A 14826-nucleotide genomic window follows, 5' to 3' on the forward strand; every position below is an offset into this window, starting at 1 on the left:
GCCAACCCGACCCGTTTTGGAATTCAAATTTTCAGCTCACAAAATTGGGTTTCACTTCTTCTTTTTTTGGAGAATTTAGAGCATTAAATATACTTTTGTTTATTAAAAAAGATGTTGAATATAAATTTCAAGGGCTGAAATCATTTTACAAGTGTTGAGACACTTGTACTATCGATGCATAGAAAAATTTTCATTTTTTTAAACCACGATATTTATCACCACTCCACTTCTTATTTTATCTAATAATATCTGTGAAATTTGAATCTGTAACCTGATTATTTCAAACGACATGCCCACAATTTAGTGACAATCTGCTTCTTTCTGAAACTTTAAGTAACTACATTTTGTCTAGTTACTATTTTGCAGGCTCCCAAGCACATAAATGAGAATAAAGATTACACCAACCAAGCGTTTAGCGGGTGAAGTGTTATTAAATTACAGTAATTACAACGAGGACAAACTTTTGTTTTGGTCTTGGTTGTGCCCGACCCGAGAACAAATCCGTTTATCTCCCCCCGGTTGATTCATAGTCCCATTAGAAATGGAAATCGCGTTTAACAAGGTGGGTTAAGCCTTTAAACAACCGTGGGTCCCGCTATATCCAATCGGTCGAAAACTCTTCTCGGATGTCCATTGGTCCGTGGACGTCACGCGTTGAGTCAAAGAGTGGGACTGTTTGACTGTCTTTTCCTTCTTCCAACTCAGAGAGAGTGAGCTCCTCCTCTGTACTCTCTCTGAAACAGAGCACAGTCTCTCTGGCTCTTTATTTATCTCTCTATCTATGTGCTGCACGCTCTTCTGATTTGCACAGTGGTTTTCTGGCTTTATTGAGCCTCCGAATTTGTCACATTGTGTTCCCTATACACCTCTCACTACCCATCTCTCTGCTCTGCTTCATTCATTGTCTGCTTCCTCTGTTTTTTTTTTAATTCCTTTGTTCTCTGCTTCATCTTTCATTTTCTCTGTTTCCTCCTCCTTCTTCCTCTTCTTCTATTACCAAAACCCATCCATGACTGTGAGCAACAGCACCGGCAAAGAACGCCTTGTGGTGGAGGTGGTGGCGGCCCACAACCTCATGCCCAAAGACGGCGAGGGCTCGTCTTCCCCATTCGTCGAAATCGAATTTGAAAACCAGAGGCTCCGAACCCAGGTCAAGTACAAGGACCTGAACCCGGTCTGGAACGAGAAGCTAGTCTTTCGTGTCAAGGACGTGGCTGATCTTCCCTACAGAGCCATAGAGGTCAACATTTTCAACGAGCGGAGGTCCGGTAACAGCAGAAATTTTCTGGGTAAAGTTAGAGTTTCTGGTTCCAATATTGCTAAGGAAGGAGAAGAGATTCCTCAGCTTTATACTCTCGACAAAAGAAGCCTCTTTTCACATATCAGAGGCGAGATTAGCTTGAAGCTTTACCTTTCGACGAGAGAAGAGGTCAAGGAAGTTGTGGCTAATGGAATAGTGGGTTCCTCTGTTTCCAACTCTGCTTCTTCCTCTGGGTTTTCGAAGAAAAGCAAGAAACTTCAGGGTCAAAACTCGGTTATGGTGTCACAGAACCAGTTGATACAAGAAGCAAAGCCAACGCAGCAGGGTCAGAGCAACAATAATCACTCAAAGCCTGTGGAGAACAACCAAGGAGTGATGATGAAGCCGATTCTGATCAATACAGGCCCTGTTTCTGCAATCTCCGGCGGCGGCGGAGGAGGCGGTAGCGGAGGTGGTGTTTACGGAAATGGGTTGACGGAGTTTTCGCTGAAGGAGACGCGGCCTCAGCTCGGAGGTGAGTCTTTGAAAAAGGATAAAACTAGCTCTACTTATGACCTTGTTGAGCAAATGCAATATTTGTATGTGAAACTGGTTAAAGCTAGAGACTTCTCTGTTTTTGGTGGAGGGGAGGTTGTGGCTGAAGTGAAGTTGGGAAATTACAGAGGGGTAACAAAGAGGGTGAGTTTGAACAATGTGGAGTGGGGTCAGGTGTTTGCTTTTTCTAAAGATTGCATACAGTCTTCAGTGGTGGAGGTTTTTGTGAAGGAGGGGAACAAAGATGACTTCTTGGGAAGGGTATGGTTTGATTTGAATGAGGTTCCGAGGAGGGTGCCGCCGGATAGTCAGTTGGCGCCGCAGTGGTATAGAATGGAGGATAAGAAGGGAGACAAGTCGAAATCGGGGGAGGTAATGATTTCGATTTGGTTTGGGACTCAGGCTGATGAGGCATTTGCTGAAGCTTGGCATTCCAAGGCTGCAAATGTGAATTTTGATGGGCTTGGTTCGATTAAGTCCAAGGTTTACTTGACACCAAGGCTTTGGTACCTGAGGGTTACAGTGATTGAAGCTCAAGACATTGTTCCTGGGGAGAAAGGGTCTGCAATGATGAGGTTTCCTGAGCTTTCGGCGAAAATCCAGGTGGGGAATCAGGTCTTGAGGACTAGGATTGCGCAGCCTAGCAGTGTGAGGAGCCTCTCGAATCCTTTGTGGAATGAGGAGATGATGTTTGTGGTGGCTGAGCCGATTGAGGACTACTTGCTGGTCTGTGTCGAGGATAGGGTTGGGCCGGGACGTGACGAGGTGGCAGGGAGAGTGGTTATTCCGGTGGCAGCAATTGAAAGGCGAACGGATGATAAGCCTGTCATTTCGAGGTGGTTCAACCTTGACAACGGCAACCGATTCACCAATGCAGCTGGGGAGTCCAAAGTGTTGACAAGGTTTGGGTCTAGAATTCATTTGAGGGTTTCACTTGATGGAGGTTATCACGTCCTTGATGAGGCTACAATGTATAGCAGTGATCTTAAGCCGACTGATAAGAGGCTTTGGAAGCCTCACATTGGTGTGCTTGAAATGGGTATTTTGGGAGCCACTGGGCTTATGCCAATGAAGATCAAAGAAGGGAAAGGAGGGTCTAGTGATGCTTATTGTGTTGCAAAGTATGGACAGAAATGGGTTCGAACTCGAACTGTTGTTGATAGCTTGTCGCCTAAGTGGAACGAGCAGTACACGTGGGAGGTGTTTGATCCTTGCACTGTTGTTACCATTGGGGTGTTTGATAATTCTCGGATTGATAAGAACACGGCCAACAATGCTGGAGTCCGTGATTCCCGGATTGGGAAGGTTAGGATTCGATTGTCCACACTCGAGTCTGACCGAGTCTACACTCACTCATATCCGCTCTTGATGCTGCACCCTTCTGGTGTCAAGAAAATGGGTGAGCTTCATTTGGCCGTCAGGTTTTCTTGTGCCAATATGGGTAACATGTTGAACATGTATACTATGCCACTGCTTCCCAAGATGCATTTTGTGCAGCCTTTGACTGTGAATCAACTGGAAACTTTGAGATACCAGGCTATGAATGTGGTGGTGTCGAGGCTTAGCAGGACAGAGCCACCGTTGGGGAGAGAGGTGGTGGAGTACATGCTTGACCATGACTCGCATATGTGGAGCATGAGAAGGAGCAAAGCCAACTTCTTCAGGCTAGTGAATGTTCTATCAGGGCCTGTTGCTTTTGGAAGATTTGTGGAGTTGATGCGCAGTTGGCAGAAGCCAATCTGCTCTGCCTTGTTCGTTGCAACTTTCCTTTTGCTAGTTGCATTTCCGGAGCTCATAGTCCCAATGATCTTGCTGCATATGGCATTTGTGGGAATGTGGCGGTTTAAGTCCCGCCCTCGCCACCCATGTTTCATGGACACTAATCTGTCCCATGCTGAGAGTGTTTATGCTGATGAGTTGGATGAGGAGTTTGATTCGTTCCCAACGAGTCGGAGTGCAGAGATTGTTAGGATGAGGTATGACCGGCTTAGGAGTGTGGCTGGGAGGATTCAAACTGTTGTTGGTGATGTGGCTACACAAGGTGAGAGGTTCCAAGCATTGCTAAGCTGGAGAGACCCAAGGGCAACATTCTTGTTTGTGATCTTCTGCTTGATTGCTGCTGTTGTGTTCTATGCTGTGCCGATTAGAGTGGTGGTGGTTTTGGTGGGATTGTATGCACTCAGGCCACCGAGATTCAGGAGCAAGCTGCCTTCTCAGCCTTTGAGCTTCTTCAGGAGGTTGCCAACTAGGGCTGATAGCTTGTTGTAGACCGTTGAATTATCTGCTTGACCATCATCTTAGATATTTAGAGCTTTTTATGATTATCTAATTTAGCAGTTCAACTAGAACTTTTGGACATAGCGGGAAAGACTTTTGTGCTTGCCATGTAGGATATTGTCTTCCTATTTAGTTGTTTAGCTGTTTGGTTTGTACTATGTAGGCTGTTCACTAGGTATTTAATTCAGATTTAGGTAGTAGTTTATTAGGCAATGGTGGTTCAAGAGTTAGTGTGAGAAAGTATTATCCCTTGTTTTATAAAAAACTGCTGATTCCTCCCATGACATTATATAATGTGCAGATCTGTTTTTTTTCTTTCTACATACTGCGCTTATATGCACTGGCATATATGCCTGACTTTTTTCGATCTAATATGCCTGAAAATTGAAAGATAGAACATTCTGGGCATGGAAATTGCACTTACAAGAAGCATCATCTGAGGAGAGTACACGAGCAGTAATACTGAGAATTGACCTTTAATCTCATAACATAAGAAAATTACAGAGGAATTGACTGGAGTTAGTAAGATTGTAATTGCACAAATTTACAAACTGCATCATCAAACCTTCTGTTGTTTACAAGGGGATTGCAAATGTCTCCATCAAGAACAATAGTTTACAAATTTCTATCTCATGGGAGGAAGTATCTCCAAGTTCTAGGCCTAATGTCTCCAAATTAGAGCATCTAAGTTGTAGCTATGTGAAATCTTATCATAGAAATGGTGCCAAGAGTGGATCTGTGAGGTGTGGAAGACTAGTTCGTGCTCCCAAACCTCTACAGCAGGCAGCAGCCTGCAATTGAAATCGTATAGAAAAGGTCATGAACAAATATATGTTGCACAATACAACCACATAAAACTATGCCTTTGGGTCAGTTAGCCATTTGACAGAAACATGTCTACTAACCACTTGAGCAGCAAAAGGGAGCATTTTCTCTGGTGGCATGTTGGTGCAAACAGCTGCAGTAAATCGAAATGCTGAATCAATAAAAAAGATACAAGAGACAACAGCCATGACAAGGAAGATAAACTGAAATATGGAACCAACTTCTTAGTACAGTATTGTTCAAAAAAAAAATCTTATGACTGACCGAGGACAAGGTACAAAACGTAAAATTTGCAGCAGCATTTTGATTCAAGTTTAGGAAATCAAAGAAGACCAGAACATTTCTTCAGACACAAGTACACCCAGAGGATGATTTGACTTCATTCAGTCCAAATTCACATGGATGGTTTATCTAGTTACTCAGTCATGCTGGGAGCCCAACCACAGCCCCACTCTTCCACAAGATTAAACTGGTGATCCTAACCCTTCTGTTCAGATAATCGCTAGTAGGGCTTTAAAGAATGAAAAACGTTGCAATCTCTTAAAACTAAACAAATATGACATTTTATTTATTTATTTATTTAAATATTATTTTGATAATAGAAATACAAATGCAAGAAAAGCTCAGTGAATCAGAAACCACGTTTTCTTATTAATGATGAAAAGGTGCTGACCGTCAGTAAGGAAAATAACATTAAACAATTAAAACATACCATAAATAACTGCTCCAATAAAACTATCTCCAGCACCCGTTGTATCTAGAAGCTCAGAGGGTGGTATTTTCTCAGCTGTTCCCACAAACAACCTTCCGCACACTGTCCCTATTCCATTGGCTCTCAATTTTGTAACTGGCTGAGAGGATATAAATGGATAGACTTAGAGAGTAACAGATCTTAATAATATGTAGATAACATATATAATCATGTCATGACAGTTCTCATATTCTAGACCTGGAACATGCAATGAAATTCAGTAACTTGCTTTCTGCATCTGCAAATCACCCCAGCCTTGGTATCTAAAGGACAAAGGAGTGTACAAAAGGTTTGCGTGTGCATACTGTATGCTAATTAGAACGTTTCTGCCAATCTAAATTTCCCTTTACATCTTCATACAGGCATTTGGTTCAAGTTGGGTATTGTTGGGCATATAATGCCAGGTTAAGATGTGCCAAGACTTGGTCACCTCATTAGTCGTTGAGATAAGGTTATCTTGGTTCAACTGTTCAAACAGATAATTAAAATATCACACAGTTATATGGCATGAAAAGAATCTCGAGTTAAAATTCGTTGTCCTGAGGCTAAGTAAATATTCAGCTTCTGTGGATGAGCTCCCAACTTATCTGGTGAACCCTTGACCCCCTTGAGGGACCTCAAAATTGTCTAAAAGGATTGATAATTAGACAAGAATCATGCGAGGAACAGGTAAAAAAGCAGTGAAAAGGACTCTAGAGTTGTATTCAAGGAAACTTACTCACTTCTAATTTGCCTCAAGACTAAATGCTTTCTAATTCTTTGACCGATAGTGCCTTTTTATATTGTCACACCAATTGCTTCAATGGTTTTGTTTCGTCATTTTATTTGGTTTGAAGTCAGAGAGTTGCATGTTACTGGACTGAATGTGGCATCAAAGGCTTTATTTCCTATATTATAATTCATTTCAACTATTGAAGAAATTAATTGATGAACTCATGCTGCCCAACTGTAACTCATTCTTATGGTTGACTGCAGAATGACCAGAATTACTTTCACGCCTTCTGAGCCGGTTTGATTTAATTTCACCAAAAGCAAAAGGAGTATACTTTTAATGTAATTAGAAAGTGGCTTACAGATGAAACATATGTTGGTTTGGTTAAGCTGTCATCCTTTCTCTGCTTCAGTGCTTCGAATAAGCTGTCCACGTCAATTTCTTCCGTCTGAGGAGCCTCTGCCAGACACAGATTGTCAATGATGTCAAAACAAAGACAGAGACTGTCAATGAAAACCTGTAATTTTCAAATCCATGATAAAAACAGACTGTATGTACAAAATTCAAAGCCACATTTTCTGACCCTATGTTTCATATTGTTTTTCCAGTAAAAGATGGGCAATCACATAAATACCTTCTAGATTTCTCTCAAGCATTATGCATCCATCTTCACCCAAGGTCACAATTGCAAATTTGAGCTTTGGCAATTTCAAAAGCATTGAAACAAGAGCACTTGGAAAAGTTTCTGCTCCTGTCCATGCCTGAAACCCACAACAAGATCCAGAGAAATGAAGAACATGTTAATTGTAAAATCATAATAATTACATAGCATATGTCTTGAGTGATATATGCAATAATGCTTAGATTAACTAATAAAAGCAGATGGTAAAGGAAGAGCAATGCTCTAGAAAATCACATATATGAACTATGAATATCCAAAATTTGGTGGTAGTTTTATCGGCTGAAATGTTTGGAAAGACAACCAAATAGTATATCATGGACAAACAATTGACTTGCCTTTGGAAATTTTACTGAGCATATGGCATACTCAGACAAGTTTAGAAGATCATCCAGCCCTTCTCTTATCCTTTCAGCCTCAATTAATATAGGTATGTTCCGGCGAGTAGCCTGTAAGATTTCAACTATGCTATTTATTCTCTTTACTTGGTTACAGTTTTCTCAAAAAATAGCTAAAGATAAGAACAAGAAGTTAGATTGTAGAAACACGAAGATAACAGCTACCTCCTGTGCAACAAGTAAAGCAGTTTCATGTAGACGTCCATCAAAATAAGCAAGTCTTGCTCCATCCAGTGCAGACGATAAACTTGAAGGTGAAAGGTCATCCGGTATCATAGGAGGATATCCTTCAGTATGAATACACGTACGAGTATTCCTGAAAATGTCAAACGGGGGATGGGAAACTGAGAATCCAAAAAAAGCCTTATAAGATGCTGAATTGGTACGTATTCCTAATCATAAATACAGTTGAACATCAGAAATCAATTTGAAAATCATTAAGCCAATGATGCCAGTTTTGCCCACTGAACCACCAATTCATAAATGAGTAAGTGCCTTTTAAGGCACTGGTTAACTTGGTTGCTATCAAAGATGACATGAATGAAAAGCACTTGGCAAAACAGTAATGTTTCTGGAATTTTGAACTTTTAGCAACATAAACGAGTGATTAATTCTATTTGGATCCAAAATTTCTCAGTTAGTCCCTCTTTATTTTTTATTTTATTTTTGTTGTTGTACATGTTCAATTTCCATTTATTCCTTAAAATAATTGAAATACAATGATCAGGAAATTACTCCAGCGCTGTACTGCCCCTGCCCCTGCCCCTCCCCATCCCTGCACTAGGTCAGTGCCTAGAACTAGGTATGAACATATGCACTAGATCAGTTTCAAAACTAGCAACAAGGACAATCTGATGGGCTAAACAATAACACCGTGTGTGTGTGTGAGAGAGAGAGAGAGAGAGAGCCTCACGTTTCATTGTCAACAATAATGTAGGTAAATGGTGAATTACCCTCCTCAGCAACCTGGATAAAGACAATTAGAATCCAAAAATGATGGCAATATTCAGATTTCAGAGCATTCATGTACTACTTGTAAAGTGATAAATCAACATAGCATAGCTACCAAGGCAATGTAAAGTGATAGATTCCAAAACAAATCAAGAGGGATACAAATTTTCTTAACTTTTCGCTTACTTATTTTGACTTGTATAAGAAAATTACTTTAAAATCCAGTTTTAGATTTTGCAATGTTCAAAGCTTCTATGCTAATCCGATCTTTCCAAGACATGTTGATCGTGTGGAGATGCTAGAATATTACACATTCATTCATTACATTAACAGGAAAATACCTAAACTGACAGCAAAGATTGTCCATTCCTGATTCGAAATACTTAAAGAACATATGCATTACAGCAGCACAGTAAAACAGTACAGCCTAGTCAAGACCAATGGTTTTCCTTTAAAATGCTCACCACAACAAACGAAGTATCTACGCCTTCGGCTTGTAGCTCCTCCATTATACCCCTGCCTTGTGTATCATCCGCAATCTATCATTTCCCAATAATTAAAACATGTCCTCAAAATCCAAAACCACCAAAGAAAATATAGACTCTACAAAAAAAAAAAAAAAAAAAAAAAATGCAGTACCTTGGAAATGACCCTGGGACTTAGCCCCAAACGAGCCACACAAGTTAAAGCATTACTGGCATTTCCACCTCCTTGAACCTAAAAAATAACCCAATTATATATGTATCAACAACAACGACCAACTCAACAGAGTTCAAAAAGTCAACATATTCCGGTAACGGTAAAAAAAAATATAATCGGGAAGTGTACCTTCAAGCTGGTGGTCCTGATCTTATCGTCCGGCTTAGGATAAGAGGACACGACCGCCAAGAAATCCAGCCCCATGCTGCCCACACCGAGCTGCGACGTCACATTTAGTGAACCATAAAAAAGAATATTCCGATAGTAACAAACTCCACATTGCTGGGAATAGGAGAAGAAGTACGTACCACGGTCCGGTTTTCCGGGAGAGGGGGAAGCGAATCGGAGGACGACATTCTGCACCTGAAATTGTGTGTTGGTATAAGACGAGATTGAAGGGATGAAAAATGAAGAAAATAAGACGAGTATTAAAGGATGAGGGCGGACCTGGTTGAGCGACGTGGTGAAGAAGGTAGAGATAGGGTGTGGTGCGTCTTTGAAGGTGAAGTCTGAAAAGGAGGAGGAGAAGAAGAATAGTGGGGTAAGCTGACGAGAGGAGAGGGGGAATTGGCTTTTGGGGTGGTGTAAACGAGAGACAGCATCTTTTCTGTTATTCAATGGCGCGTGGAAGGCAATGTGTGTTTGTTAGGAACAGAGAGCGAGAGAGAGACAGAGGGGCCTATCAGATATATGAGAAATATCTATTCTTTTTTTTTTTCACTAACACAAAAAATGGTGTTTTGTAACACCAACCAATTTTAGTTGTCTTAGTTAGGCATTGTTCTATGGTCCGAGTCTAGTTCAAAGTTCCACACTTTGCATAGGTCAGTCCAGTCCAGGTCCAATTTTGCATAGGTCAATGTCAGTCCAAGTCCAAGTCCAGGTCCATTGTCAGTCCATACTCCATCGCATAGGTATTCTGTACCTGGCCACACGGCATATGAGAAATATCTCTGAAATATTTTTTTTATTTTTTTATTTTATGAGATAGCTATATACCGTTTTGAAAAGGAAGCCCGATTCCTTAAACCGTTTTGGTAAAGTCAGCTTTTGAAAAGGAAGCCCGCTTCCTTAAACTGTTAATATCATCAACTTCACATGGTGGAACTTCAAATTTTAGTCACAAGTAGTTTTTTACCATTCAAACACTAGGGTTACCATCTTGATCAAGGAAGAAAAAAGATTTTTAATTTAGTCACAATAAGTCGTTTTTGACCATTCAAAAACTAGGATTACCATTTTGATTGGTTGACAAAGAGAATGTAAACTTATGTGATTGCATTGCAAATCTTGAGTGATGAAGAGAATTTGTCAATTATGGTAAAATAAAAAATGAACAAGTGTGTGGCCAAAAACAAAAATAAAAAAATCAACCTGATTCGTTGAAATAACAGTTGGACCTAGACACCTCAAATGAAACCCATGTGATAAAGTGTAGACCAGGAGTCCTTCTGCAAGAATGTTAATTACGCTGTTTCCGACAGCCCATTCAAGCTCTATGTTCAACTCAAATACGAGAAGCAACATGACCGAGTTGTTCTAAATTTCGGAGGGTGTCATTCGTTGCTTTTTGGTGTCAAAAGTGCTTAGATGGGCCTGTTTGGTAAAGTCATCTTTTGAAAAGGAAGCCCGCTTCCTTAATACTTGTTTATTAGTTTGTATAAGTGCATAAATAAATAAGTACTTAACCCTTCAAAAACGCTCCAATTTTTCTCACATCCGGATGAACTTGTAGTTAATGAAAGTATCCTTTTAGCCATCCTTGTGTCATAGTAGCTTCACTAGCAAGTAGTACATCTACATTCTTCTCTTCTTATTGATGATCTTGGCATTGAATTGTACATAGACTAAATTGTTCAATCTTGTTGTATCTAATCTATTCCTTTTCTTTGTATGTATCTACACTAAGGAAAAAAAATAATTAGTATATTAAGAGTTTTAATTAGTAAACTACATTAATACTTGCTTACTAGTTTGTATAAGTGCATAAGAAAATAAGTACTTAACCCTTCAAAAGCGCTCCAATTTTTCTCACATCCGGATGAATTTGTGGTCAATGAAAGTATCATTTTAGTCATTCTTTGCAATATTGGTACCATGTTTCCATAAATATTCCATCATTGCATGTCTTATGGATTTGAGGGATTTTCTTGTTCATTTTGTTTTTGTTTACTCACTCGCTCCTTTGTTGACGAAGAGAATGTGAACTAGTGTGATAGCATTGCATGTCTTCAGTGACGAAGAGAATTTGTTGAAGCAAAATGGCTATGCTAGAATGAAAAATTAACGAGTGTGTGACCAAAAACAAAAATGAACAAGTGTGATAACATTGCATGTCTTATGGATGTGAGAAGGTCATTTGTGCTTGGCATGTAGGATATTGCCTTCCTGTTTAGTTGTTTAGCTGTTTGGTATGTACTATGTAGCCTGTTCATTAGGTATTTAATTCAGATTTAGGTAGTAGTTTATTAGGCAATGGTGGTTCAAAGGTATGTGAGAAAAACTATCCTTTGTTTTATTAAGAACTGCTGATTCCTCCCATGGCATTATATAATGTGCAGATTTTGATGAGTTATATTACAGGGACGCAAAAGAAAAAGGAGATGGAGAAGGCAGCCATCTTGGCAGCCAGAAATTACATATCGGAGCAGCTCAAGAAGATGAAAGAGGATGCGAATCCTTCAGACGCACAAGAGGAAGAGAAGGAAACGAAGAAGAAGAAGGAAAATAAGCCGGAGAAGAAGGCTTCATGTACTCAAGTGCATAGAAACACTCGGGAGGCTTATGCCCGCTTCATATTGGGCGCCTTTTGGGATCCTTTGTTTTGGAAGTGCTTAGTTAGTTCGGCTGTTTTGGTAAAGCACGCTTTGAAAACTGCTTAATTAGGTTTAAGCTTTGTGGGTGAAATAATGGAGTTGAGTCACTTCCATTACTAAGCTCAATGGTTTATGTTACAATGTTATGGAAATTGCATAAGTTGAGTCACTTCCATTATTAGCGAAAATGCATTCCCACAATATACAAAATACATAATAGATGAACTTGGCAACACGCAAACCCACAATTCCTACCAAACTGAATTGCTAATCATGGTTGACGAAGAGAATGTGAACTTATATGATAACATTGCATGTTTTGAATGACGAAGAGAATTTGTTGAAGCTAAAATCAGTAAAATGGTTAGGGTAGAATCAAGGTTCTAAAAAAATGCTACGTAATGTTTGAAAATAGTGAAAATACTTCAAATATGGTTCAACAACAATGAGATAATGAGTTCTTAAAAATAAAGAACAATTGCAAATTTGATTCTTGCAACCCTATTCCTCAAATTCTTCTTCCCCATATCCCTCTAGTACTCCCTCCGTATTGGACTCAAACTCAAAATCCATCTCATCTACATTATCTTCACCATATGGATCCATAAGCAAAAGAGTTGTCAACTTCACCACAGACAATTAAAGACCTGCCACATCGATTGCTATAACCTCAACTAATCAATTGCATCTTTTCAATTTCCTTTGTGTTCTGTCATTTCAAAGTGACAGACGTCAAGGAGGTACACCTCTCGTTAAAGACATTAAAGATTTTTCACTTCTCTCCTGACTAACGTCTGTATCAAGAAATCTCTAAGTTCTTCCTCTTCATCCGATACAAAGTCATCCTTATGAAGTTCTCTAATTTCTTGAAGTATAGAACTTTTCCTAGGCTCTAGGCTACTATCCACTCCCAATCCCTCTCCAACCATTTCACTAGTAAGATCCGACTCAACATCTTTATCACCACCATCAACAATCCATCCTTGTGCCATAGTAGCTTCACTAGCAAGTAGTACACATCTACATTCTTCTCTTTCATTCTTTTCTTCTTGTTGATGATCTTGGCATTGAATTGTACATAGACTAAATTGTTCAATCTTGTTGTACCTAATCTATTCCTTTTCTTTGTATGTATCTATATTAAGGAAAAAAATAATTAGTATAACAATTTCCGGATGTGAGAAATTATGTTTGCATCTTCAAAAGCATGAGCATCAAATTATGATAAGTAACTTATGCAGTTACTTATCATAATTGATAAAATATGATAATGGCCAATGTTATTAGGAATTTAGGATTCAGGACTGTTAATTTGTTAAACTTTCATATCAAATTGAGATATATACAACTTAATTTCTATTGTTTTAGACTAACGCCCATTGGTGTTTTCAGAGTATTTTTTTCAAAGTCTTTAAGAAGACTATATATACATTATGTATTTTGCAATATCATAACAAAAGAGGGAAGATTCGAATTTGAGACTATAGGAGGAGTTTTGATTCATAAATTTGTGAATAAATGGTACACTTTGTTTAAGATTTCAACAAAGATGATCGATAATTCTTTTTAGGGGTTTTGTCCATTTACCCCATTTTTAGGGATTTTTTTCCCACTTACCCCATTAAGTTTTTTTAATTCTCTTTTACCCAATACACTCTAAGAGAGTCTTCCCTAATACCCCATTAAGATTTTTTTTTTGTTTTTAATTTTTTTAATACAATTTTACCCCTCACCCCTTTGTTACTTAGAGAGAGAGAGAGAGAAAATGGAAGAGAGAGAAACTATAGGAGACTTCGCCGGAGCCCGTCATCGACCGCCGGATTCCGGCCAACTTTCGCTGGATTCCGGTCACCGGCTGCCGCCCACCGGAATTTGCTGAAAATCTCATCGGAAAGTTTTTTTTGCCCCCAATAGACATCTATTGCCCCCTAATAGAGGGGCAATAGACGTCTATTGCCCCAATAGTCTATTGCCCCCTAATAGACGTCTATTGACCTCCAATAGACGACTATCAGTCATGTATTGCCCCCCAATAGACGTTTATTGCCCCCTAATAGACGTTTCGATTACCGAAATGAGAACTAATCTCCCTAAATTTAGACAAATAAATTTTGATTAAAGAAAAAAATGAGAAGATTATATCAATTTAAAACGTCTATTGCCCCCTATAGACGTATATTGCCCCCCAGACGTTTCGGTTACCGAAATGAGAACTAATCTTCCTAAAATTAGACAAATAAAACTTCGATTAAAGAAAAAAAGAAGGGATTGCATCAATTTAAAAACGTCTATTGCCCTCCAATAGATGTCTATTGGGGCATCTATTGCCCCCCAATAGACATCTATTATAGGAAAATCCCATCTTAATGCAGTAGCCATGAACACTCTCTCCTCCAAGGTAACTTCCCAACTCACCAATGGCTGATAAAAGACACAGAACAGTGATTACACTAGCTTCAAAACCACCAATGCACATTTCCTTAAACAAGTCCACAATCACACGAGGCTGCGAAACATGAAGGTAATCACCCATCAAAGTATTCCATGAAATCAAATCATTTCTCTGAGGAAATTCATCGAACAAGTGGTGGGCATCCTCAATTTTCCCACAAACACAGTAACAATGCAGAAGGGTATTCTTTACAGTGATAAATCCGCCATGCCCAGACCTCATAACAACCCCATGAATCCCCTGGCCTTCCTCCTCGACCTCGGCGGAACTCCGGTCGTCGCAATCGTTGCAGACCCGGACTCGGCACCAGAGTCGACTTCAAGCCGCCACACCGGAGCTGCACGACTCTGAGTTGGATGAAGTCGCCGCTGGCTGCACGATTCGTGGCGCCGCCTCATGACGATCGCCGGCTTCTGGGCTGCAAAAGATCATTGGCAGCACCTTCACAGAGATAGAGAGAGAGGATTGCCG

At 39.7% G+C, this 14826-nt stretch overlaps 2 protein-coding genes across 3 annotated transcripts; one reads left to right on the top strand and one right to left on the bottom strand.

Moving 5' to 3' along the window:
- The first annotated feature begins 559 nt into the window (after nucleotides 1-559).
- On the top strand, nucleotides 560-4347 carry LOC112173889 (FT-interacting protein 4). The gene has a single exon (XM_024311571.2). The coding sequence runs from the start codon at nucleotides 1010-1012 to the stop codon at nucleotides 4061-4063; it is 3054 nt and encodes a 1017-aa protein (XP_024167339.1). The 5' UTR covers nucleotides 560-1009; the 3' UTR covers nucleotides 4064-4347.
- Nucleotides 4348-4532: 185 nt separating this feature from the next.
- Nucleotides 4533-9750, bottom strand: LOC112172732 (ketohexokinase). Of its 2 annotated transcripts, none has more exons than XM_040507752.1 (13): nucleotides 9535-9750; nucleotides 9396-9444; nucleotides 9217-9306; nucleotides 9028-9105; nucleotides 8853-8927; nucleotides 8351-8403; nucleotides 7603-7753; nucleotides 7378-7488; nucleotides 6995-7121; nucleotides 6722-6819; nucleotides 5610-5748; nucleotides 4978-5030; nucleotides 4533-4863 (listed from the first exon to the last, which is right to left on the bottom strand). In XM_040507752.1, exons 1-13 carry the CDS (start codon nucleotides 9687-9689, stop codon nucleotides 4783-4785), a joined length of 1260 nt encoding a protein of 419 aa, XP_040363686.1. In that variant the 5' UTR covers nucleotides 9690-9750; the 3' UTR covers nucleotides 4533-4782. The 2 variants fall into 2 exon arrangements, with proteins under 2 accessions (XP_040363686.1, XP_024165969.1); XM_024310201.2 differs by having other exon boundaries at nucleotides 9396-9450; nucleotides 9535-9749.
- Nucleotides 9751-14826: the final 5076 nt, after the last annotated feature.

Source organism: Rosa chinensis, chromosome 6, assembly GCF_002994745.2.
Source record: "Rosa chinensis cultivar Old Blush chromosome 6, RchiOBHm-V2, whole genome shotgun sequence".
In the NCBI taxonomy this organism is placed as follows: Eukaryota; Viridiplantae; Streptophyta; class Magnoliopsida; order Rosales; family Rosaceae; genus Rosa; species Rosa chinensis.

Excerpts from the sequence above, each read along its gene's own strand:
- LOC112173889 (XM_024311571.2), top strand. The coding sequence starts at position 1,010 with ATGACTGTGAGCAACAGCACCGGCAAAGAACGCCTTGTGGTGGAGGTG.
- LOC112172732 (XM_024310201.2), bottom strand. The coding sequence starts at position 9,689 with ATGCTGTCTCTCGTTTACACCACCCCAAAAGCCAATTCCCCCTCTCCT. Across the intron at positions 5,749-6,721 it reads AACCAACATATGTTTCATCT|CCAGTTACAAAATTGAGAGC; the intron begins GTAAGCCACTTT and ends ATATCCTCTCAG. Across the intron at positions 4,864-4,977 it reads TCCCTTTTGCTGCTCAAGTG|GCTGCTGCCTGCTGTAGAGG; the intron begins GTTAGTAGACAT and ends TTTCAATTGCAG.